The sequence below is a fragment of the Pongo abelii genome, chromosome 8 (assembly GCF_028885655.2).
Source record: "Pongo abelii isolate AG06213 chromosome 8, NHGRI_mPonAbe1-v2.0_pri, whole genome shotgun sequence".
Taxonomy (NCBI): Eukaryota; Metazoa; Chordata; class Mammalia; order Primates; family Hominidae; genus Pongo; species Pongo abelii.
This window is the reverse complement of record NC_071993.2, coordinates 21052196-21079748: the sequence shown is the minus strand read 5'-3', so window position 1 is coordinate 21079748 and position 27553 is coordinate 21052196. Positions and strand designations below refer to the sequence as shown.

At 38.5% G+C, this 27553-nt stretch overlaps 1 protein-coding gene across 3 annotated transcripts in view; it reads left to right on the top strand.

The window, feature by feature from the left end:
• The window catches only part of NEBL (nebulette), a 518729-nt gene that overhangs the window by 323722 nt on the left and 167454 nt on the right, over nucleotides 1-27553 (top strand). For all 3 annotated transcript variants that reach the window (XM_054522031.2, XM_054522030.1, XM_054522032.1), the window contains exon 4: nucleotides 14365-14472. In XM_054522031.2, coding sequence (XP_054378006.1) covers nucleotides 14365-14472 — 108 coding nt within the window. The remainder of the gene's footprint in view (nucleotides 1-14364; nucleotides 14473-27553) is intronic.

The window sequence follows — 27553 nt, the reverse complement described above, 5'->3', positions numbered from 1 at the left end:
AAACTTTTTTTTTTTTTTTTTGATACAGAGTCTCTCTCTGTCGCCCAGGCTGGAGTGCAGTGGTGTGATCTCAGCCCACTGCAACCTCTGCCTCCTGGGTTCAAACGATTCTCCTGCCTCAGCCTCCCTAGCTGGGATTACAGGTGCCTGCCACCATGCTCAGCTATTTTTTTTGTATTTTTAGTAGAGATGGAGTTTCACCATGTTGGCTAGGCTGGTCTTGAACTCCTGACCGCAAGTGATTTGCCTCCCTTGGCCTCCCAAAGTGCTGGGATTACAGGTGTGAGCCACCATACCCAGCTGAAATCTCCAAACTTTGAAGCACATTTTTGTCATATATTTTTCACAATACGGGCAGTGATTTGATGAGTATTGCTCATTGGCTTGTCATATTGTCTACTGGATGGGGTCAGTAGGGCCTCTGATTAATTAGGTTTAAGTTTCTCAGAGCCCTTTCTTTTAGTTTTTCTTGACTGATTAAATAACACCTCTATCTAAATCGCTTTACAGCCCACATATATGTCTATAAGGACACATAGATTTCCTTTGGCAGCTGCCTCAGCAGAAAAGTCCTCATTTTGCTAGTGCTAGGTTGGGCAGTAGTTACCTCATGAATGGTTAACATGACCAAGAGATGCTGGAGTTGGAGGCAGGCTTCCAGTCTTTTGCCACCTTGTTTTATAAAGTTATGTAATGACTGTAGGTATTCAAGTGTAACTCATCTTGACATGGGTTTCGTTATACTCTGAAAGAACAATTCAAAGAAATAACAAATTTATATTCAGGGTAGTTTTGTTTGAGTTTATTTAAAGAAACGAAACATACACAATCCCTATAATAGCTCTTGCTACTGATGTATTGATGGTGCTGACAAAGAGAAAACTCGGACCAGATGGTTTCCAAATAGTGGAACCACCTGGCTCATTGGCAATGCCAACTTATTGCTTTTCTCAAATAGCTGTACTCTCATGAACTATGAAATATAGGAGTGAGCTGTTCATGGGCCCAGGCAGAATGACATTCCAAGATTAGGATTCTTAAGAGAAGTAGAAACACTTATCCATGTGAACCTCAAACTGGCCCCCCTTTCCCACTTCTAGTAGTTTTAAGATCTTATTTTTAATTCTTTCTCTTTGTAATTGTAAAATCCAGTTCTTTATATCCACATTACAAAGAAAACAATATGATGGGCTCTTGAGGTATTTATTGTGGAGGAAAAAGAATGATCCTATGTCATTTTGAGAAACTGACCCAGAACTGGACTTGCTTGGAGTCCGTTAGTGTCTTCAGGCTGAGGGGACCATTTAGAGTCAGCAAAGGACAAATATAATTGTACCTGTAACACCATGAAATTATATTGAATCATGAAACTTGAAACTTCGCAGAAATACAGTCAAGATAATAGATTAACCGAAGCACAAACTCATGCAATAGTTTTTCTAATTATAATGTTAACAAAGTTTGGGATTTTCTTGAATTATTTAGTATCCGTTTTTTTCCTGTTGAAAATTCACGTTAATTTTTAAAAGTCAAACTAGCGAATTAACCTACACACTTTTCTAAGTTGGTGCTTTAAGACTGCAGTTATTTTACAGGTCATTTTAAGTAGTTATCTTAGTTATTTACTCATTTGATGGACAGCTACTGAGCATCTAATTGGAAGTATGGGTAACCATTAAAGGTCTGATATTGGCTAATGTATTTAACATGTAAGAACAATTTAAAAATTAAGATCTTGTTTACATTGTTGTTTAGAATCTAGTCTTTTAAAAAATAATGATTCATTTTAATTTAAATTACATTTCAAGGCTGAGTGCAGTGGCTCATGCTTATAGTTCCAGCACTTTGTGAGGTTGAGGTGGACAGATTACTTGCCCACCTCAGGAGTTCGAGAGGCAACATGGCAAAACCCCATCTTTACACAAAATACAAAAATTAGCTGGGTGTGGTGGAGCATGCCTGTAGTCCCAAGTACTCGAAAGGCTGAGATGGGAGGATCGCTTGAGCCCAAGAGGTTGAGACTGCAGTGAGCCAAGACTGCACCACTGCATTCCAGTCTGGGCAACAGAGTGAGATCCTGTCTAAAAGAAAAAACAAAAAACAACAAAAAAACTAAGCGATGGTCTTTGAAGTTTATGAAATATTTGAATTGCCATTTTGTAGCATGATAGGGTGGGAAGGGCAAAGACTTTGGGCACAGCATATCTGGGTTTGAATCCTGACTGTACTATTCACAGATGGCAACGCTAGTCCTGGGTTGTAACCACTAAACCACTAAGTCTCAGTTTCTCATATTATTTAGAATTCTTGGTCACAAGTGATAAAAGTACCCAATGCTCATTAACTCAAACAAAATGAGAATTTTGAGGATATTGGGGTACAAAATCCAAGGGTAGAAGTGTGCCTGCTTGGGCTTCAGGAACAGTGGGAGGTCAGGATTCAAATGCCATCAGACCAAGACTGTTTTTGGCAAATGAACTGCATCTGTTCCTCCACATCTGTGATGGCAAACATGGCTGTTGATAGTTCTAAAGTTTGATGTCTTAGAGTTTTAGTCACTAGAGAGAAAGATTCACTCCAGACTTTGGGTTCTAGTTCCTAGATCAAATATCTTGACTTGGACTGGCTTAGGCCAAATGAGGCCAATCCATGGTGGTTAAAGAAGGAGGTTAAATTAAAAAATGGCACCTCTTGACAAAGTCTACATGAAGAGAAAGAGGCTCAGGACCATTACTAGAAGGAGGGAGGATTTGGGTAGATCAAATTATAGGTTTCCGATACATTTCTCATATGTAAAAAAATGGTAGACTGGGAGCGATGGCTTATGTCTATAATCCCAGCACATTGGGAGGCAGATGCAGGAGGATCACTTGAGGCCCGGAATTTGAGACCAGCCTGGGAAATATAGTGTGACCCTGTCTCTACAAAATTGAAAGAAAAAGTTAGCTGGACATGGTTGCTCATGCCCAAAGTCCTAGCTACTCCGAGGGCTGAGGTGGGAGGATTGCTTGAGCTTAGGAGATTGGAGACTGCAATGAGCCATGATCATGCCACTGCACTCCATCCTAGGTGACAGAGCAATACTCTGTCTCTTAAAAAAAAAAAAAAAAAAAAGAAAAAGGTAAAATATCTTTTTTACAGAGTAATTTTGAAGATTAATCAGGATAGTCTGTTAAGTGCCTATAACAATGTCTGATACCTTATAGGTCTTCAATGAATCATAGCTGCTATTACATAGCAGGGAGGCAACATTCCAGCATTTCTTACCACTGACAGTGTAATTAATGTGGAGCTCTTACTGTTAGCTAAGAAGCCGTAATTCTTCACGTAACTCTTCAACACTTCTAATATATTTATTTTTAATAGTTTCTTTCTTATGGAAGATGTGAATTAGTGCTCTATTTCTAGTTGTAACATAGATTTTTTTAATAACCTGTAAAAATTTCTAGGAGATTTATATTTTAAATGAAATTCAGCATTAAGGAAATAATCTTTTACATGCTTTGATTAAAATGACTTGTTGAGATCCATGCTGTCTGTCATCCCTTTGTGTCATTTTTGTACACACTAAGTGTAATGCATTTACGTTGTTTTTTTTTAATTTTAATTTTATTTTTTGAGACAGAGTCTTGCTGTGTTGCCAGGCTGGAGTGCAGTGGCGCGATCTTGGCTCACTGCAGCCTCTGCCTCCCGGGTTCAAGCAATTCTCATGCCTCAGCCTCCCGAGTAGCTGAGACTACAGGCGCGCACTGCCACGCTCAGCTAATTTTTTTTGTATTTTTAGTAGAGACAGGGTTTCACCATGTGGGTCAGGATGGTCTTGATCTCGTGACCTCATGATCCGCCCACCTTGGCCTCCCAAAGTGCTGGGATTACAGGCATGAGCCGCTGCACCTGGCCTATATTGGTTTTTGAATTTGTATTTCTTTTTCTCTTCTGCTGTTTACAGGGTTTTTTTCTTCTTTTTTCAGTTTTGTAGAGTGGAAGAAGTATATCTTGTTATAGAAAAACAGTTGGTGTTTGCCTGATGAATAATGCCATTGCAGGTATGGGAGGGAGGTTAGGAACAATTTTAATGACATTATCAATCTGCATATCTAGAAACGCTGAGGAATAATCTGTCACTTTTATCAGCTGTGACGAGACTTTGAGATTTAGGACAGGTTATTTTCACTTTCATGACTGTTTTGAGTTAGTTCACTTCGTTTATATTTGCTTGATTCTTGTTTTATCCTGTTTCTTTTCTTTAAGCTAGTTAGGATGTAGCTTTTCTTTTCTGAATGACTCATTTCCTAATTAGTTATTTTCTAACTGGAAATTACTTATTTCCTAATACTTTATAATTCAGAATATGTACACAGGACCATTCCCTGTTGTGATTTCTTATTCTCTCCTTATTTTAACCTTGTGTGGTACCTTCTGGTTCAAAGTAATTTCAATAATATTCTATTCTATGGCCGGGCGCGGTGGCTCACGCCTGTAATCCCAGCACTTTGGGAGGCCGAGGCGGGCGGATCACGAGGTCAGGAGATTAAGACCATCCTGGCTAACGCAGTGAAACCTCGTCTCTACTAAAAATACAAAAAATTAGCCAGGCGTGGTGGCGGGCGCCTATAGTCCCAGCTACTAGGGAGGCCGAGGCAGGAGAATGGCATGAAGCCGGGAGGCGGAGCTTGCAGTGAGCCGAGATTGTGCCACTGCACTCCAGCCTGGGCAACAGAGTGAGACTCCATCTCAAAAAAAAAAAAAAAAAATTCTATTCTATGTGTGAATTAAGCTATTTATATTTAAAAATTATAATCATATAAAGATGTGACTAAAGGATTAAGAGAACGTGTTCAGAAGCAAAATTTATCAATTGTCCAAATTATTAAATGCTATTAGTGAAAGTCTTAGTGAAAATATGGATTATGTGTATATATTTTAGGCTTCAATTTTCTTTATTAATATAGATATAATTTTTTGCCTTGAATTAGTATTTTTGCCAGTGCTACCATTTTGGCAATGGTATTTCCCTGCTAATCTGATCTTTCCTAAAAGAAAATTTAAACAATTTTTGACTTCAACAGAAAGACCCGAAAGCACTTTTATTGAAATGTAGATTGTGTTAAACTTTACTTTGGGTGATAATTTGTCTCTTTTGTGGCACTACAGGATCCATTACAGATAATAAATTAACTAATTTTAGGTTATGCAAATCTTTTGGTATCCTATACTAAGAAATATTCAATTAGTTCCACTTCCACTTCTGCTTATTTACAGAATGTTGTTTATGTTTTACTTGTGTTCACTTTGATATTTTTCACTTTGGCATCTTTTTCATTGTCAGATGAATTGAAAGACAACATCTGGGGAGATGCTGGGCAGGTGGATGTCAGAGAGACTTCCGCCTTCTGTCAGCTCCATGACTTCTGCAAACTTCCTTCATCTGTAAAATGGACCTTAATGTGCATACCTGCTAAGATTTATCTGAAGATGATATATGTACCTTGTAATTATTGTTGCCTTTATTTATTTATATTCTATTAATTTTTTTTTTAAGATGAGGTCTCGCTCTGTTTTCCAGGCTGGAGTGCAGTGGCATGATCACAACTCACTGCAGACTTCACCTCACAGGCTCAAGCAATCCTCACACCTCAGCCTCCTGAGTAGCTGGGACCACACGCATGTGCCACCATGTCCAGCTAATTTTTTTTTGGGGGGGGAGCAGAGACAAGGTCTCGCTATGTTGCCTAGGCTGGTCTTGAACTCCTGGGCTCAAGTGATCCTCTTGCCTTGGCTTCCCAAAGTGCTGGGATTACAGATGTGAGCCACTGTGCCCAGCCTATTTATATTCTTTTTTTGATCCAAAAAGGACTGAAGGAGCTCCTAAATGCAGATTGCACAGCCCCTGGCCATGGGGTAGGATGTTGAGTTATGATGAGTGAGTGAGTCAACATGTGTGTACAATAAGGAGTGCTGAGCACTTCTTACAGCTTATCCGCTGGGCTTCCCATCCTTGCTCTGCTCACACAATAATGTAAAGCACTCAGTACTATGCTTGGAACCCAGGAGCCACTTAATAGATGTCAGGCACTAGTATTACCTCATTTAATTCTCACAAAAGTGCTGTCCATATTGTACTAAAATTATGCATATTTTGTATATGAGGAAACTGAATCTCAGAGATTCTAAGTAACTTGCCTAAGGTCACACAGCTAATATGGTGGAGTCAGGGCCCAAGACAAGTTTGTGTAATTTCTGAGGCTATATTTTTAAACACTAAGCTACACTTGAGTGTCTTAGGAGTAATTTTTAATTATCTTAACTGATTGAGAAATTGAAATGTGCTTTTTGGGGCCAGGCACGGTGGCTCACGCCTGGAATCTCAGCACTTTGGGAAGCCAAGGCAGACGGATCACTTGAGGTCAGGAGTTTGAGACCAGCCTGGCAACATGGCAAAACCCTGTCTCTACTAAAAATTCAAAAATTAGCTCAGTGTGGTGGTGTACGCCTGTAACCCCAGCTACTGAGGAGGCTGAGGCACAAGAATTGTTTGAATCCAGGAGGCAGAGGTTGCAGTGAATCAAGATTGTGCCACTGCACTCCAACCTGGGTGACAGAGAGAGACTCTGTCTCAAAAAAAAAAAAAAAAAAAGAAAGAAAAGAAAAAAAGTCCTTTTTAATGTATTTAGCATTTTTGTTTAGAATAAAAAAAAATCTTTCATTCTTTTTTAAGTAAAAGAACCCCAAATCTGGTAAAGTTGGATTGTGAATATGCATGGAAAACTGACAAAACAGTAAATATCACTAAGAGCCTCTGGGAATGCAGTGGAAGTTTAATTGAAAGCTTAGAAATCTATGGACATGATTTTTAATGCTTTTTAATTATGTTTAAAAAGGTAATTATAATTTTAATTTTATTTAATTAACTATAGATTTACAAATTATGAGATTAATTTATAAAAAAGCAAATTTACTTTTGAGCTCATTCCTTTGACTTAACATTTGCTAAAATTAACTTCACCTTAAAAAAAAACTCTTAATCAGATTTTCCTTTGTACTGTTTAATTCCCGTCTAACATTGTGAGATTAACTAATTTTCTGCATTTTAGACCTTAAACATAAAAAACTAGATAGTAATCAATCATGAAATGGTTATTAAGCTTTTAATCTATGCTTAGCACCAAACAAAATGCAGTGAGAGAGAAAGAAGCATGTGGTCTACATTTTCTAGTACCTTAAAATCTGTGGAAAGATACAAGATGAGGACGAGCTATACAAGAACTATACATAATTGGGCACTAAATTTTGCAGATCGAATTAAGAATTTTGCATGTAGTTTTAATATATTGCGACCCTCACCATCTCCCTTTAAAGAAATGTGGAGTATCTATCATGTCATGAAAGGTAATGAAATTAGTCATGGATTTCATTGTATCAGAAATGTATGAAATAAAGAGCAGAATAACGAGAGTCAATAATACATGTGCCTGAGATTTTAGGCTTCTGTTAAACATATTCTGACAAGCTGCATTAAAGCAAATACTGTTCTCCTCCTATATATACTTCCGTCCTTGCATAGTTCTCACTGCTCTTGTCTGTTGTGATACATGCGATGCATCCCCTTGAACTTCTATGATTCCTCCCTCCTCCATATTTATATATTTATTTAATTATTTTAGAGATGGGGTCTTGCTCTGTTGCCCAGGCTTGAGTGCAGTGGTGTGAACATCGCTCACTGCAGCCTTGAACTTCTGGGCTGAGGCATTCCTCCTGTCTCAGCTTCCCTAGTAGCTGGGACTACAGGTATGTACCACCATGCCTGGCTGATTTTAATTTTTAATTTTTTTTTTAAGAGGTGAGGCCTTGCTATGTTGCCTAGGCTAGTCTCAAACTCCATGCCTCAAGCACTCCTCCTGCCTCAGCCTCCAAAAGTCCTGCAATTGCAGGCATGAGCCTGGCCCTAATCCATATTTGGAATCCCTTTAACACCACCCTTTTGCACTCTCTCAATGCAATTTTTCCTACCTTTTTGCTTCAAGTCTGTTGCTGATATAAACAGCCTCACTAAGATGAAGAAACTCAGAGTGGCTGATTTAACTTTCTGCAAATGGTGGATACCCATTGACTAGCTCACCTGCCATTTATGAAAAAACCCAAGTCTTTGGCTGACTGAAAATATCAACTGAATTCCTGGTTATAATATTCATTTTCTCTTCTCTCACTCCTGTTTTTTGTTTAACCTCTGGGTTCCTCAGTTTCTGCATCAGGACTTTTAAAACTCCGTCCCTGCTTTCTTTGAAAATATTTTTATCGTAAGATAGTTGATCAACACAAAAGATTATATATAATGTGTACATGCAAGTTTTATAGTGTGATGATAAAAAGATAACATGTGAATTCACCATCAAATGTAAGAGCTAGAACATCACCAGTAATAGGGAAGCTCCCTGTACATTTTTCCACGAGCAGGTCTTGTCAGTATTCCCCTGAATGTTGTGTTATCAAGCTCCCTCCCACCATACATTCACCAGTATGTACTTTTTTTTTTTTTTTTTTTTTTTTTTGAGATGAAGTCTCGCCCTGTCACCCAGGCTGGAGTGCAGCGGTGTGATATCAGCTCACTGCAACCTCCACCTCCCAGGTTCAAGTGATTCTCCTGCCTCGGCCTCCCAAGTAGCTGGGACTACAGGGGTGCACCATCACACCCAGCTACTTTTTGTATTTTGAGTAGAGCTAGGGTTTGGCCATGTTGGCCAGGCTGGTCTCAAACTCCTGACCTCAAGTGATCCACCTGCCCCGGCCTCCCAAAGTGCTGGGATCACAGGCGTGAGCCACCATGTCCAGCCCTGTGTCTACATTTCTTGTTTTTTCCTCCCCTCAACATAATGTTTCTGAGACTCATCCACACTCTTAAATAATATTACATTGGATTTATTCATTCTCATGTGGATGGAGATTTAGGTTGTTTCCTATCTTTTTTTCTTTGAAAATAGAAACAATGTTATTAAGAACATGTCGGTCCAGGTCTCCAGATGCTCTCTCTTTGGAGAGAAGCATGATCTGGTGTAGAGCTGGTGAGCTGTAGGATGTGCCCATCCTTGAATTCATTGCCAAGTGTTATTTAATCTCCTTTTAGTTTGTCATTCAACAATTTACCAGTCTCTGGTCCCATTTGGCTTCCGTCTTCCTTCATCCACGATGGCTTTCTGCCTAACAGTGGCCTTTCTCTTTAGTGGATTCAATTGTCTCCATTTACTGATGTTTTATAATAGTAATAATTGTGCTGTTTGCAGCATTTGGGGAAGAGAACTTTTATCTCAGCGTTAGTAAATAATTACATTTGCCACTCTGCCCGTTATTTTGTTTTTCAGAAGTCTTCCTTTTTAGTCACTGTGAGCCTTTTCCTTAAGCTGGTCCAGAACTGCTCTGGTGTCTAGGCTGTCACCCTGCATGAACTTGGGAGGGCTAATTGCTGATGACTTCAAACAGAAACTATCACCAAGGGTGCACACTTTGGCAGAGATGCGCATGCTTCAGCAGCAAAGGCTGTTTTTAAAATTTAGTGAAAAGAATGAAACTAATATTTGCTGAAGGGTCATATCCTTGCTTGGTATTTTCACATGTTATTTATTTTAACGTTGCAAAACATTCATTTAATGTGTAGCATATTGCATATTTTCTTGTTTTATTTTCTAAGTGAGGATCAGGAGTGTTAGAGAAATAGAGCAAATTAAGATCACAGAAAAGAATCAGGGTTTAAATTCAGGTTTCTTGATTCTTGCTTTAGCGTTCTAATCTATGCTGCAGGAAGTTATATATGTACACATGCCTATCATGTGTCTGCGCATACATGCAACATATACACACAGACAAGTAGAATGTCAACACATATAGACATACATAGAATGTCCATAATATATAGTATTCAATATTTGCAATAAGACATTTTGAAGTTACTTCTGAAGGCAAATATGGCAAAGCAAATTGCCTATTACGTGAATTTCTCACATTTGACTTTGAATGCGTTTTCAAAGTGCCTTTCTTCAATCTTGAAGGGATAAGACTGTAGGGAGATAAGACTGTGTTACTTCCCAGGTATGGCACATTCTCTTTCTGAGCTCAGGTTGGTAACTTAATTCTGTCCTCTCTCCTCTTTGCCCTTCCTGCTCCGTTCTGACAAGAGTGTGTAGCATGCCTGGTGGGGTCTTTCGGGGACGCCAGGGCCCTGAGGCTGGGCCCAAGAACTTTTGCTTTTTTCTGTGGTCCTGAGACAGTTCTCTGACAGTGGCTGACTGGGGGAGGGGACTGACATTGCCTGCCCCTACCTGGGCTTCTCGCTTCTGTCCTGCACACTTCCAAGGAGTTTGCAGGACAGCAGTCAGAGAAAGCCTTTTAAAACACAAGTCAGGGCATGCCGCTGTTCCGCATACAAACCTCCACAGGCCTCATGCCCCACAGGGAAGAAAAGCCAACATCCTCAGGGCCTGCAAAGCCCCGCGTGACCACTGTCTGCAGTCCTCTTCCTCTTCCCTCCCACTAAGGTTGCTCCATTCACAGTGGCCTTCCTTGACCTTTCTAAAGGGTTTTAGGGCTTTGCTCTGTCTGTTCCCTCTGCCTGCATAGCTCTCCTGGAAGAACTCTGTGTGGCTTTCTTCCTCCCTCTTTGAGGCCTTACTGAAATATCACCTTCTTACTGGGGACTTCCCTGACCACCCTGTCTAGAAGGGCAGACTACCTGACACTTCACGTCCCCTTGTCTCGCTATTTTTCTCTCTTAGCGCTTCACACTAACATACCATTTATGACCTACATAGATCTTGTGTCTTTTTCATCTCTTGCATTGTAATTAACATAAGCCCCACGAGGGCAGGGACCATTGACTTCTCTTTGTCACATCATTTCTATACCTGGAACAGGTCTTGGCCTATAGTAGGTGCTCAGTAAAGATTTGCTGAATGAGCAAAGGATTGTCCATGAAAGCAATGCTCTTTCCTTGATAGAATCTGCTATTTATCTAAACAATTACATCTTGTAACATGCATAGGAAGAATCAGGGCATAGAAGTCAATGAGAAATTTACATGTTTGTATTTACTGGGAGCCTTGTCATACGTGTGTACAACACATGGACACGGGGGCTGGTTATGTTCGTCAGAATTCTTTTGATTGTAAAAGGAAGAGATTAGCTCACGTAACCGGCAAACCTGGTATTTCTGGCTTTTGGAAGAGTTAAATTCAGGTGCTCAAATGGTGATGTCAGGACTCTATCTCAATCACTCTTTTGCTAGCTCACGTAACCGGCAAACCTGGTATTTCTGGCTTTTGGAAGAGTTAAATTCAGGTGCTCAAATGGTGATGTCAGGACTCTATCTCAATCACTCTTTTGCTTGCCTCTGTGTTGACTTCATTATCAGATGGTGGCCACATGGTAGTCAGCAACTCCACTTTTACAGCTAATTAAACTAGCCAGACCATAGCAAAAGAGCACCCCAATATGGTTTGGATGTTTGTCCCCCTCAAATCTCATGTTGAAATGTGATCCCGAGCATTGAAGGTATGGACTAATGGGAGGTGTTTGGATCATGGGGGTGGATCCCTCATGAATGGCTTGGCGCCCTCCCCACAACAATGAGTTCACGTGAGAGCTGGTTTAAAGAGCCTGGCACATTCCCCTGCCCTTGCTCCCTGTCTTGCCATGTGACACGCTGGCTCCCCTTCACCTTCCATCATGATTGGAAGCTTCTTGAGGCTCTGACCAGAAGCAGATGCTGGCACCATGCTTCCTGTACAGCTTACAGAACCACAAGCCAAATAAACCTCTTTTCTTTGTAAATTACCCAGTCTCAGGTATTCCTTTATAGCAGCACAAATAAATGACACAACCCCTTTCCCAAGAGTTCCTGCCAGAGTCCCAGAGCTGAGGGTCCTGGATGCTTGCAAGATTATGTGGCCCTCCCAAGATCTATCACAGGGTCTGTGGATGTGGTGTCGTTTTTGGCTGGATGAGGTCACGTAAGGGCAAAGGGGCCACATGAGATTGGAGAGAGGCATCCTGCTACTTCCCTCTGTCCTCTGTTCTCTTTTTATATCCACTTGCCTCCTAGAATCAGACTACACATGACTGACAAACCATCTGATACCACATTTAAAATTAGACCTAAGTAAATAGGATGAAAGTGGGTGGGAGTGTGGAAGAGAGAGAGCTGACGAGTGGCTCGGAGTTTCCCTATGTGTAGTAAAGAAATACTGGTGGGCTGGTGCTTGAACTGGTGCTGAGAGGGTAAGAGGCTTGGCTGTGTTTCACACCATTCAAAAGAAATAGGAATCCTGCAACATTCTGCAAGCCATTTATAGAGGTGATTGTACACTTCTCAAAGCTAGTCACCCAACCAGGCAAGCCAAAGTCAGATGATTCTTTTGTGTCTTGTGAATGTAGAAAGGATTGTTGAACAGTAGTCAGCTCAAAACCTGTGATCCTAGGCTGGGTGTGGTGGTGGCTGATGTCTGCAATCCCAGCACTTTGGGAGGCTAAGGTAGGAGGATCACTTGAGGCCAGGAGTTCAAGGTCATCCTAGGTAACATAGTGAGAACCCATCACTACCAAAACAAAAAGAAAAAACCAAAAATACCTATGATTCTAGAATTTATTGGTTTTTCTTTTCACCTCTGTCTTTGGAAATTGCTATTAAAAAATACAAACGAGTAACAAAAATAATATGTGATTGTGCCTTCTGTGAGACTGGTGTTAGGAATGCTAGAACTTGTTTCACAGGCATTTCTTCCTATGCCTTCATGCTTGTTGCTATTCCAACCTTGTCATCCTTTTAACTTTTATTATTTTACTACTCTGAGCTCCAGTGCTTACTACCAGCAAAGCTAAATAGCTTGCCTGCTTAGTTAGGCATGAAACACTGAGAATGTGCCAGCATGTGGATCTTTACCCATGCTGGGAGATGGAGGGTGAGAAGGCTAATCTCTCAGCATTTTATGTGGAGAAAAATATTGCAGTTTATTTGACCTTTTACTTATGGGAATAAAGTAAGGGGTTTAGTGCTTTTACAGATCGAAAGTACAGAGAGAAGAATTAGGTATTCTTAAGCTAAAAGCGATGAGAGTATCTCGATTTCCCTGTGTGTGTGTGTGTGTGTGTGTGTGTTTGTTTTTCTTTCAAGCTTGTCTGGTAAAAGAAAATCTTGCAGTATCCTTGAGGATAATAATGCTTGATAGAATTGTGTATTTAAATACAGACATGACTCAACAGAAACAGCCATTCCATGTTCAACGAAGTGAACTTTTCTACCTTCTGCAGAAGACTACACTACACTAACAATCATATTGAATAGGCAACCCTAAATTAACTTAATTAATTTTAATGATCAATTTAAGTGTTAATTGGGAGCTTGTAATTTTGAATGTAAAATGGGGATTCTATGGATTATCAAAATATGTTTCCACATTTCTTGATATTTAGGTTTAAAAAAAGAACAGTCAAAGTGATGTAACCATCTCAATCATTAACAAGCCGAATCTTTAACTGGTGGGACAGTTATTGTCATTATGCTAATAACAGGAGATGGGGTTCTGTAAGATGAAGCATAAGCTGTTCCAGTCCTCCGAGGAAACAGTAAAATTAAGCTCCATTGGGTTGTAATTAGAAAAGAAGTATATTTAAATACTGAAAAAAGTCTTCGCTACTTCGGCACACAGTATGCCGAGGGCATGTGTGAGCAGCTTTTTAATCTCTAGGTGTGGCCTATTTTATAAATATTTTCATAAGCATTTATATACTTGCCATTTGGCAATACAGCATTGTGTAATTGTATCCATATGTTTGCCTTCTGAAGTTGAATAAAAACTTCTTGGACAGGGCTAGCTGTCAATTCTTCGTCTCCCTCCTCCATAGGGCAGTTTAGGCTCAAAATGAGGCTTTTTCACTGACAGGTGGGCACAAGAGGAGAAGAAGATTTAGCTTTCTTTTTCCACATTTTCTTTCCTTTCACAGTGGTAATGGTATTAGTGGTGATAATCATAATAGCTAGTATGGAGTACTTGTTTCTGTCAGCCGGATTCATGCATCAATTAGTCCGACCCCATCCCTACAACCTGTTAAATAGCCATTGTTGTTATTGCCGCTGTACAGATGACACCACTGAGCACAGAGTGGTTAAAGAACTTGCTTAAAGTCACACAAATAGTAAGTGGAGTTTCTGGGACACAAACCAGGTAGCCTGGCTGTTTCCTTCTGGCTCTTAACTGCACCTCCGGCCGAGACCTGTGTTTTTAGCCATTGTTTCCAATTCCAGCAGCTTCGTTGGCCCAGCCTATCCTGAGTGGGATTTGGGATCCCTCTGTTCACTTTTCTTTTCCCCCTTCTTGTTAGGTCAAGTACAAAAGAGATTTTGAAGAAAGCAAAGGGAGGGGCTTCAGCATTGTCACGGACACTCCTGAGCTACAGAGACTGAAGAGGACTCAGGAGCAAATCAGTAACGTAGGTGCCTGTTTATTCAATAGCATGGTGGCTCTGACGTGCATTTCCGGATGAGAAAGGGAGGCTGGGTGACTTGGAAGTGTTTGTGTTGCTGTGGGGGGGGTGCAAGCAGTACTCTGTGCACGCATAGACTATGCCAATTTCATCTGGTAAACCCTGCCCTCTGGTTCCATTACAGTTATCTAGGGCCCAGTGCTTAGTTACCTAATAGAAGGTCTCCTTATTCCATTTTGAATGGTTCTCAGCTTTCAAATTTTTCCAAAATAGGCCTTTTATAATTAAAATAAGAAACTTGAAAGTTAAGTTTTGACTGTGGATAAGCATATAAAATATACATATAAGGTTAGGAGTCTTAAAAAAAAATCTCCTATTTGCTGACTATGTGTCCATAAGATTTCATACTTTGAATTAGTTATTTGTTGAAATCAGGTATTACATCTTACCTTTGAAATAAACATTTATATATGTAGTTGCTTTGTACTTGAAGCTGTGCCTTGTTTATTAATATAGTTTCCTTGAAAGAGAAAATGGAGACTAGAAGAAGTTCAAAACATATTAGGGAGGTATTAATTCAGTACTTATTAAAGGTGGATAAACAGCTCTTCTTAGTTTTTGTAATTCACACCTGTGATTATGTTTCTTCCAAAATATTATGTGAAGTGTGTCAGGATGTATTTTTCTTCACAAAAATTAATTCAATGTTAGATATCCAAGAGGAAATATGAATGAAAATTAACAAATGTGTGAGTGACATAAAAGTATGAGCAAACAGGCAACACTCATACCATTTTTAATGAGAACTGTATTTTGTGCGTCACTTATAAAGTCACTAAAGTTTGTATATCTAGGTGTTATAACTGATGTAGCCTTAATTTCCAGGACATGTTTAATTAGCAGATGGTTTTAAACTCACTGATATTTGGTCATCATCATGAGATGTATGTATACATGTATATATGTGTGTGTGTACATATAATACATGTGTATATATTATATATGTGTTTATATATATGTGTATATATACATACATATATAATATATACACACATACATATATAATTTGAAGCTAGAATTATATATAATTTGAGAAAAAACTTTTTATATGCCTAAAGTTCAAAAACAGAATTATTTCATGTTAAACAATTTATTAGGAAGTGGGAGGATGCAAAGTACACATTGTTTTTTGCTCTTTAAGTGTACATTTTATATTAGTAGGGATTTCCTTTGAAGAAAAAGAGTTGAATTTTAAGACTTCATGACATTTGTCCCTTAGTTTTTCTACCCCATCCCAGCAATCCATCAGTCATGAATACTGAAGATCACTGCCTTATTTTTCTTCCTCTTTATTCTTTCCTTAAACCAAAAACCTATTTTTGCTTTTAAAAATGCAAATCAATGATCTGTTTCACTGGCAGTTACATTTAATAACAGTTCTTTCTTTGGATTATTTTTGGCAAATGTTTATTTAAAAAATAATTCTGCCAAAAACAGTTATATCATACATCTTCAACAATCACTGAATTTTATTTCAAAAAGAACTAAACCTTTCTACCTAAGACATCCATGTGACAGCTAACACAAGGATTGCAGTTGATCAAAGGTAAGCCTTTTAATTTTTATTCAAATTTAGTCAATATTCGTGTTTAATTAGAAAATACTGATCATTTTACCAACCTTTATCATTAGCAGGAATATACATTTTATTCAATACCAGAGGTCGTTTGCAGATCCATTCTTAATTATGCAAAATACCCTTATCACACAGGTATGTATTAATCTATATTTATCATATATAATATGTTATATAGACAGCAGTATAAAAAGCACCATTTAGATTAAGCCTATTATTTAGACAACACTGGTTTTTAAAAGCATGTAACTTAGACAACATCTCTTTTTAAAAAAAACTTTTTGCGATGTCTTGATGTTAGCAGCCATAGCAGTTTTATAAGTAGTTCTGTTAGCCAAGATGAGGCATATTAAATGTTTGGATAGCTGTAAAAAATATAGACTTCATAATATTACCATTAGGGACCAACTCTTAAAGAAGGGAGGCTGTTAAGTGCTCTGAGGTCTGGTGAATTTATTATTCATTTATAAGACTGCCACTTCATGAACTTTTTCCCTTACCTCACTAGGTTTTCCATATTACTCAAGGATCTTTTTCTATAAGAAACTTGGGTTGATCCAAAAAGTAGTACTTTGGCAAGTCCAGTTTTCCATATTACTTTAATCTAAACCCACTGAACAATATTGGCTAAAACCCAAACAGATATTTTTTGACAGTGGCTGGATTGTGTCTGTTATGAGAGGAAACAGGTGAGAAAGTGTCTAGACTGGAAAGACCCAGAATCTTCCGGCTAGAGATGCTGGGAAATTATAATCCTGAAAATTATAAATCCTGAAGATTATTAGGGGTATGAAATTTGTGAGTCTTGCATTTGAGTGCCAAGTTTAATATAGGTTAATGTAGGTAGGTTAACTAAGATTGGCAGTCTTTGCTATCTTTATGTTTCCCTGTGTTTCATTTTCTCTTATTTGTTTCTGGTTTATCTCTGAATATTGTGTGGCTCTTTCTTAGCTGCTTTTAATCTCTCTTGTATAAAGACATAAAGCAGTGAATTTAATGACAACTCCTAGGTGTTTTGGGTAATATGTTACGGATGAATGGAAATTTTTGATTGCTTATGTCTATATCAATGTTTTGAAATTTTTTCAGCTATTCTTATGTTCGTTTATTGAGGATTTGAAATCATTTGGAAATGACCACTCAGTCTGCATATGTTACTGAGGTGTGGGATAAAATACAACCGTAAATTTCAAATTGAGTGTGATGAAAGAGGTGAGAGTGGGTGAACTTGCCTTCTCTGGGTAGCTATAATGACAACATATTGAACATGGGAGATTTATTAAATACTGCAATTTATAATTCTTCTGCTATGTTACCCACTTAGTGTAGCCACAGAACAAAACAAGAAAAGAGGCAGGATTTCAGAACTGACTAAATGGCTAGGAAGAAAAAGAACTTGGCTTCTAAAATAAAGGAAAATTATTTTTTTCCCCACGAAATTCCAGAAGATGTCTTCATCTCATTGAATATATTAATATTCAGATGGGGTTTGGTTGCTTATGAAATTGAATGTTAGGCTTGGGAACAGTTTTTATAGGAAGTCAGGAAATCCAGCCAAATCGTTTAATTGAAGATAATGTTTAGAAGTCTAGGTTTTGTTTAAACTGTATCTCTTCAGCAGAATGAAACCTGACAGCCAATGTGTTCAGCACTGACTTAGGAACTGTGGGCCAGAAAGCCCTGCCCTACAGATTTTCACAACTGTGTCACTTAATTGCCATCCACCCTCTCCTTGCCCCCAGACTCTAGGGCATAAATTCAGAAATGGCAGAAATATCTTTGTACATCACATTTTCTTTATTTACCAATATTTTAGGAAAATATTCTTAAGGGACAGTGTCCAAATATGAATTGAGGAATACTGTGCCCATGGGCATTAAAAAAAACAAAACACGCCTTTCTGTGGCTGCTACAGGGCTAGCTCATGTGGGTAATTGTAAAGGCTCTTTCTAATTTCAGGTGATTCCCACCTTCAAGTTTACAAGCAATGCATTCAGGGTACCTGCAGCAGGATCTCAAAGCAGAACCATCGCCAGACGTTCAAGGGACTCAGGCTAGCCTTGGGAAAATTACTGATGTTTCGTTCTGGCTGTTTACCCACTCATATCAGCTGCACTTTCAATTAGCTGAGACAGTCTGGGGATAAATTGTGAAATAAAATGGTGAAGTCAAACCCCAAGAGACTTTTACAGACTTTGTGCCATAGATGAAAACTGGATGTTTATTTTCTAATTTATTTCAGGGGGAAGAGAAATATCAAGTGAAGGGGAAAGAAACAAAAATCGACCAGATGACAAAATCGTGTATTTTAAAGACTGACTGAAATGGTGAGTGTACCATTATTTGATTTGTCAGGATTTCTGTGTGTTCTTGACAAATGGAGAAAATAGTTTTGCATGTCTGTGTGTGTGTATATCTGTGTATGTACCTCTGTGTGTTGACTTCAATGAGAGTGTCTAAAACCCCATTTTCCTAGATCACTATAGACTAATGTCTATAGACATTAGTGTTTCACCTGCCCTATATTATTTCCCTTACCTTGTCAATGTTCACAATTTTGGTTATCTGTCTGCTTTCCCAAATATCCTTTTTTGCTACCACTTTCAATTCTGCATACCCATTCATAAGAAATGCTTGCCTACTTTACAAGAAAAGCTAAGAATGGCACTTTAAAAAAAGTATGCCAAAAAGTAACCTCTCTATAATTTGATCTTGCAATATAATTATTTTTAGCTCTTCTCCTACACTACATAATTTTTCACTGACTTCTTAGAATGTAAAATAAATTATATGCCCACCAATAAGCTCACACGGATACTGCTGATTTAGTTCCCTGAGATTTTGTGAGTTAGCTTCAACAATATTAGATTATTGGGACTAAACATTGCCTAATAATTGAATAGTAGTGTCTATGGGCTATTAAAAGATTTGATTCAAAGTTCGATTGAGTGCAAGGCTGAACATGAGGGTAGGGACAATTATCTAGGGATTTGGTCTCTGTTTGAAATTTAAATAAATCATTTTGACAGAGACTGACTGTAACCATGTTCAGGCTGCTGACAGTGTGAAATTGAGTTGTATGGTGGACAGAAGACAAGCAGTCAAGAGAAATCACCAAAGGCGAAATTTGTTATGTAATTGGGTCAACTCATGCATGAGCAATGCATGCTAATTGTAAACTGGTGGCAAAATTATCGTGTATGAGGCATTAGGTCTTATATGAATCTGAACAACTGACACTGAAGGAGATTTTTTTTCTTTTTATATTCAGCAAACTTTTTTCTTTAAATATGAGAAAGGTAAAAATTATAAAGTCATTTGTTGAAATACATTATTTGTTAATTTTGCTTTGTACAAGAAGCAGAAGTTTTATAACTACTGAAACATTTATGTAAAAGCTTCTGATTTTGAGTAGTAAAATCTAGTATACTAAGCAGTTTGACATGAGAATGAATGTTATTTTTAGTGTAAGTCATAAGTGGGTTGATTAACATAGATGATTAGTTATGAGGTCAGTGGTTTAGATTTAAGCTCTTGAAGGCTAGTATTTTTACAGAGTGAATCTCTATATTGCTTTAGTGGACTAGACCTTATCTGTAGCTCATCTCAACCAATAACTCTGATGAATTCCCAGTGAATAGTGTGGTCAGTAGCATTATCTTTAAAGACAAAGATTAAAAAAAGAGAAAGTGATAGGGCAATAACACATATTTTCTCATAATACCTAACACATGTATGAATACCTCATTTATTTTGAAACACTTTGACATACCCTGTTTAATTAGATCCTCTGAACAACTGCTCCTCGGGAAAAGTATTTCTATAAGGATTACTTATATTTTCATGTGAGAAATGTACGGAAAATTACCTCTTGGTCCTTTCTTGTTTCCAAATCCGTGGTTTCCCTTACACCTGGTTTTGCTTTATTTTTCCATGTAGAGCAGAACTTCAAAGGCTGATCTCTTCTTTTTAGCCTCAATTTTTCAGCCACAGTCACTTAAAGAAACAAATACATCCCAGACCAATAATTACTTGTGCATGTCAAATAAAAGAGTTTTGGTTGTAAAATGGCATTGTCTAAAGGGGAGGTTTGAGAAGAGCCCCGGTAATAAAAGAATTAACACATATGACTTTTTTTTTTTTTTTTTAAACAGAGATGAGGGATTCAGCAAACAATTTGTGAAGATCCTTTTTTCATGAAATCCTTTTTTCCCATATTCCTTTCTTTTCAGTTTTGCTGTGTTCAGGCCATTATCTTGCCTGAGTTACTGCAGTAACTTCCTAATTGGCCTTATCTCCTTCTGTTCCTTTCATTGCATCTAAAACACAATCACCAGATGAGTTGTTCTAAAATATCTTTTTCATCAAGACCCTAATTATGACCCACTAAAATGCTTTCCATGGACCTTCAGTTTGAGTAGGATAAAGTCTAATCTCCTAAACCCTTTAATTCTGACTCTAAGGACCCTCCACAATCTGCTCCTAAATGGCTATTTTTCACCTTATCTTTCACTGCCCTTCATCACTGTTCTTCGATTTCTTTTAGGCCTGCCTGCTTACTCTGTTCTGGGCTTTTGCATGAGTCATTCTGCATGTTTAGGACAATTTCACACTATCTGTAAATGACAGCCCAGCCCCCTGATCCCAGACACATACTCAAACCCAGCTACAGTGATGTGTCTCATCTCTGAATTATTGTGGGGCTTTGTGCTATAACACTATCATTTGTACCACTCATTTCACAAATCATATTCTCCACTTTGGTTTTAGTTAGCATATTATGTGTCTATATGTCTGACCTCCTTAACTTCCCATAGGTGAAGATCATCCATGCCTCTTTCCATTTATGTTTTATATCTGCAAGAACGCGCCAGATGGTGCTTTATACTTTGCCTTTCTTGTCACCTCTCTAATTTAGGGCCCTCCCTACCCCTTGATAGGAATATGGGAATAGTCTCTTGACTTGGGCTATTCTCCTTATAGTTTCTTGCAAGGTTTTCCTAAAATGCACATCTGATCATGTCACATCCTCTTTTAAAATCTGTTAAGTCTCTCTACTGCCTTTAGGATAAAATGTAAAATCTTTTGCCTGGAATGTGAGGCTGTCCCTGGCTTAGTGCTAGCTGAGACCTCTAGCCTGGGAGGCCCTCTTGCAACCTGAACCCATCCATTTCACACTTCTGCCTGCAAGGCCCTTCATACCTCTCCCCATCCACACTGGCTCAGAGGCTACCATTGAGACAGCCAGATGGGAGGGGGTCCCCGGAAAAACTCCAACCAGCCTGCGCACTAGGGTAGAGCCTCGGGAAGTTTATGCTGTTTGCAGACGGTGGGCGGGGTGGTGGTGGGGGAGCCAGGCCCCCTCCTCTTCCTGTGTGGAACCTGGAATTCGAACTATGAGGCAGGAAGCTCTCTAGCAGGGGACCCTGGCCTTACAGGGAGTCCCTGTTTCCCCCTTTTCTTCCTTTCACCCAGCAAAACCCTGTCTTACTCATCATTCAAATTGTCTGCGAGCCTGAATTTTCATTGCCGTGGGACAGAGGACCCCGTCTTTAGTGGAACTAAGGAAAAGTCCTGCAACACCATCTTTCCCTAGCTGCTCTGACAGTCAGCTTCTATAGCTGCATTATGAGTTTTCCTACCCTCAGACTGAACTCTTTGAAGAAATGGGCTGTGTCTTTTTTCTCTACAGACCCAGGGCCTAGCCTACTGCCAAATTTAATAAACAAATGAATCGACCATTTGTGTCAACAAATCTTTTTATTTTTTACTTTGATGAGTGAATCTCTTGGCCTTGTGTGAATTTCATCTTACAGTGAAGATTATTACTAGGAGTTCTAATCTCTTTCAAGGTCTAGATATCCATTGCACATCAGTTTTCTTCTTGAAAGCTCCCAGATTTTTTTTTCTATTGTATCATTTTCTAGCACAAAGTAGTTATCAAATAAATATTTATTCAGTAAATAGCTGGATTATTTTATGGGATTACTTTCTCTATATCCATATCCAGGGTGTTTTTTCTTTTTTTTTTTTCTTTCTTTTTTTTTTTCCTTAAGAAGAGTTTGCCATCCCATCCACTTTTCAGTCTAGGCAAATAAAATCTTTCCTGGAATATCTGCCATAGTGGAGCAAGGAATGAGTCTACCCCTTCAACGCAAGATTGGTTATGCCTAGAATAGAGCTCAGTACAGAGCACATACTCAGTAAATGCATGTGGAATAAATGAATGAGGCAGTAATATGTAAAATATTAACTAATTTTGTACATTCTTTTTCTTGAAACTCCTCTTTGCAAGGATATTTTTAGTTTCTGAAGTTGCTTTCAGTTTTATGATTCTTTTCTTTTTGGTGCTGCTTGATAAACACAATCTTTTATTCTCTGCTCCTTAAGTGTTCAGTGACTTCTATAGTTTTATCAAAGGATTGTAGCAACATTTCCTCAGTAAAGCAGGATAATTTATTTTCTAATTACATTACAAATGCCAAGACTTCCCCTATTTAATATATCATAGGGAATTCTTTCTGGTGTCTAATCCAAGAACCTAAAAAAAAAAAAAATTAGGGCTTGTCTTAGTCTGCTCAGGCACCATAACAAGATATCACAGGATGGGCAGCGTAAAGTGACAGAAATTTTTCTCACATTTCTGGAGGCTGGGAAGTGCCAGATCAAGGTATGGTAGGGCTGGTGAGGGCTCTGTTCCTGGCTTGCAGACAGTTGCCTTCTCGCAGTGTCCTCATGTGGCTTTTCGTTGGTGTGTGCATGCGGAGAGAGAGAGGAAGAGCAAGAGAGATCTCTGTGTCTTCTCCTCTTAGAAGGACACAGACCCAATCGGATCAGGGCTTCCTTGTGACTTCATTTAAACTTAATTACCTCCTTAAAGTCACCCTCTCCAAATACAGTCACATTGGTGGTTAGGGCTTCAACGTATGAATTTTGGGGTGGCACACAGCTCAGTCCATACCAGGGCTGAATGGGGAATGATCTGCATATATAACAGGGAAATTTTGAGGTATTTAAGTGACGTACACTTTGTGAACGTGCTTTGAAATATCCAAAGTGTCACATAATTATAATATAAGCTGCTATCATGAGCTAATTTCTTGTTTTTTCTTTTCTTTTCTTTTTTCTTTCTTTCTTTCTTTCTTTCTTTTTTTTTTTTTTTTTTGAGACAGGGTCTCACTCTGTCACCCAGGCTGGAGTGCAGTGGCGCAATCTCGGCTTAGTGCAACCTCCACCTCCCGGGTTCAAGTAATTCTCGTGCCTCAGTGTCCTGAGTAGCTGGGATTACAGGCATATACCAGCATGCCCAGCTAATTTTTGTATTTTTAGTAGAAATGGGGTTTTGCCATGTTGACCAGGCTGGCCTCAAATTCCTGTCCTCAAGTGATCCGCCCACCTCGTCTTCCCAAAGTGTTGGGATTACAGGCGTGAGCCACTGTACCCTGACAGATGAGCTAGTTTCTTTAGTGAAGTTAGATAACACTACCCTCTACCTGTTGCCTTTCCAGGAAAACGTCTACATTCAGTTTTAAACTTTTCCCTATTTTCAAGCTGAATATTCTTAACTAAAAAAAGAAAAAAAATTCCTCCTATATCCTATTTCCAGTTCTTTTTTTTTTTTTTTTTTTTCCAGACAGAGTCTCATGCTGTTACCCAGGCTGGAGTGCAGTGGTACAGTTTCGGCTCAAGGCAACCTCCGCCTCCTGGGTTCAAGTGATTCTCCTGCCTCAGCCTCCCTAGTAGCTGGGACTACAGGTGCCTGGCACCACACCCGGCTAATTTTTGTATTTTTAGTAGAGACGGGGTTTTACCGTGTTGGCCAGGCTGGTCTCAAACTCCTGACTTCAGATGATCCACCTCCCTCGGTTTCCTGAAGTCCTGGGATTATAGGTGTGAGCCACCGCGCCCTGCCCCAGTTCTTAACTGAACCTTTCAAACTTTTTATTTCCAGGTTTGAGCCATTAGTCATTGATAGAAACACAGATACTTTAGGGTAGTAGTGAAGTTTTTAAGTTTTCCAGATTTTGGTTGAATTATGTAGTTCAGAATGTAGACATCACATGTCCCGTGCTAGCAGTTTAGCCTGGGCAGATGTGAATAAAAAGGAGGACAGAGAGGTGAGAATAGAAAAAAAATTTCCAGGACGCAGGGAAAGTCTAACACAGACTAGCTTCATGTCTCAATTTCCAGTGCATGATGCAGATTTAGAACTTTGAAAGTATCTAAATTTTCTTCCAGATTTTATTATACCTTTTGGGACATAGCCACAGTGAGCAGAATATCCTGAATGTTAAAGAAAAACCAGAACTCTTATGTATATATTTTTGAAGTCCCAGATGTGACTATCATTAATAATTAGGCCATATAATTACAATGTCAATGAAGTTTTAGAGGCAGGTTTAAAACCTGTTGTTTTCTTAGTTCTTAAGAGTAATAGTTGAGTGTTATTTTAGCTTATTGGAGGGTCATAAGTCAAGGGAGACATTGTGTAGAGATTTAATTCAAAATCCATTGGTAATCTAAGCCAAGTTTATACAATTAGAAAAAATTTTATGATTTGGAAGTTAGAAACAAGACTGTCTTTTTTTTTTAAAGTATGCAACTATGCTCTCTAATTTGCTTTGCATTTTCCTAGAAGGATTATGTCATAAAAATTGCATTTCTTTCTTTTTTTTTTTTTGCTCATATTTTCTTCTATAGCTTTCTTTTCATTCATGGTTGTCAGGTGGCCTGCTTTGTAGCCTTTTTCTCTCTTGTACAGAATCATATGCAATGCTGCTTGCACAAAGATATCTAAATTTCTGTCTGAAGGACCTATTGCTTTTGTGAAATGCCTCCAGACTCTATTTGGTTCCAAGGACAAGAAGTAGGAAGTCATGTTTTTTGCTTCTTTATATTTTTGATTGATTTTTCCTTTTGTGGCTATATCAATTGTAACAAAGTCAGCTTCTTCTTTTTTTTTTTTTTTTTTTTTTTTTTTCGAATAGAGATAAGGTTTGCCTATATTGCCCAGGTTGGTCTTGAACTCCTGGGCTCAAGCCATCCTCCCACCTCAGCTTCCTAAAGTGCTGGGATTACAGGTATGAGCCACCATACCAGGCCACAAAGGAATATTTAACTCATTTGAATTAAGCTTTGTATCATTGCATCCTTAGAATTATAAAGGTGTTAGAATTTGCCTGTGTTTAGCAAACCAGGAAAAAGAGTATGGATTTAGAAAAAAGAATACAGGCAAAAAACTTAAAAACCATTCTATTATTCTCAACACTGTCATTTTTGATAGAATCGATTTCCCATAAACAAAGTGATTGAAATATTTATTTTTGTTGTGTAATTGTGGTGAGGCCTTTGATGATAAGTGGCATTTCTTGATCATGTTTAAATCCTCCAGAATCTGGGGCTTTGACTGTAAAGTATAAGACAGAAGTAGAAATTACCTTCACAGTTACCTGACACATATACACCTTCATTCATGAAACACTGGCTCTGGACATGACATTGCATCAGGCCGTGTGGATTTCAGAAAAAGTGAAAAACCACTTTTCTGGATGTGTTTCATGTTCATCCTACGATGCATGAGGGCCTCGGTTGGATGTAAAAGTGTTTATGAGGGAGAAGAGGCAGAAGGAAGGAAGAGATGAATATAAGGTTAGGAACACCCGGCGTCTCCTTGTTAGAGTGCAGGGAGAGATCCCATTCCTGAAATACAGGTTGAAGCAGGATTGTTGAAGGAGTAGTTATCGTATTTTCAAATGTGCATACTTTGGGCATCTATAAATCCATAATAAACATTTCTAGAAGATACCACTTTTGAGAACTTAATTATTGACTTAACAAACATGTTTTAAAGTGTTTACTATGTGCCAGGCACATTGCTAGGAGGTGGGATTAATGAGGAATAAAGCACAGATGACCCCTGATGCCCTGCGGCTTGTAGTTAGCCTGACAGGCAAGCAGACGATGTTAGAGCAACAAGCTCTGTATATGAGATAATACATCTAATGTTCTAAATGGGAGAAATGCCAGATAGAGGGAAACGCTGTGTTAACATCAGAGGGTAACAAACTCAGGTTTAGGAGGGAAAGGAATTGAACACGAGTCATACTATTTTATTAGTTGTTAAAAACTTTACTGAATCATTGATTTCAAGAGTGATTTATAATCTTTGTTTAATAATAGAAGCTATATATCTTATTTTTAAGTTTGTCCGCTTCTGTATGTCTGTTTTCTTTATTCCCTATTTGCCTATCAGTATTCCAGAAAATACCACAAAAAATTAAGTCAAACCATCTAAATCGCTTAACAGGCATTTAAATAAAGAAATAAAGATGTCCTCAACAGAAAAAAACAAAACACAAAAGGAAATCAAACCACAGTATTCTATATAAAACATCACAAATGTTCAATATAGAAGAGTGTTGTTCAGCTTATTAATTTCAAGATGGTTAAAAAAATCTTAAAAATTTGTATACATTAAAAATTCATAAATGTTTTTACTATTTTGATTTTCAATGCTTAAGAAGATTAAAGAGTTCGAAAGTGAAACTCTAGCTGTTGTTCCTTCATCTCTTTTCCTGCCTCCAACCTGTGAGTGATACTTTTGAATTTTTTTTTTATTTTTTACTTTAAGTTCTGGGATACATGTGCAGAATGTTCAAGTTTGTTACATAGGTATACATGTGCCATGGTGGTTTGCTGTACCTATCAACCTGTCATCTAGGTTTTAAACCCCGCATGCATTAGATATTTGTCCTAATGCTCTCCCTCTGCTTTCCCCCCATCCTGCAATAGGCCCCAGTGTGTGATGTTCCCCTCCCTGTGTCCACGTGTTCTCGTTGTTCGACTCCCACTTATGAATGAGGACAGGCAGTGTTTGGTTTTCTGTTCCTGGGTTAGTTTGCTGAGAATGGAAGTTCTGGCCGGGGCAATCAGGCAAGACAAAGAAATAAAGGGTATTCAAATAGGAAGAGAGGAAGTCAATACTTTTGAATTTTAAATTTTTCATGACAGGGCCCAAAATATTCAGGAAATATTTTGCCTTTTAAAAACGTACATGCATCTGAAATAGCTGTCTTTGCACATGTGACATATGTGTTTGCCACGTATGCGTAGAGTGCACATATGTGTTTGAGGACAGAGCTAGTGAAAGGAAAAGAGAAACATTGGTTTTAGTGCTGTTTGGTTTCCACCTTTGGCGTTCTTGGCCCAGTCTGTGTTAACGACAAACCACTGGGACATCCCCTCAGTGCTGTGGGGTCTTTTCCTGCCAAATATTGTTCTCTTGCAAGATTAAATAGCTGAATCAGTGTGGCCCAAATCTTGATCCTGCTGAGAATATTAAGAATCCTGCAGGTTGTAATACAGATTAGCTGGTGAGAGCTCTGTTGGAGAAATAAAGTGAGTTTCTCTAAATGGATTTCAAAACTGCTGTGAACCTTTTTGTGTCCTCCA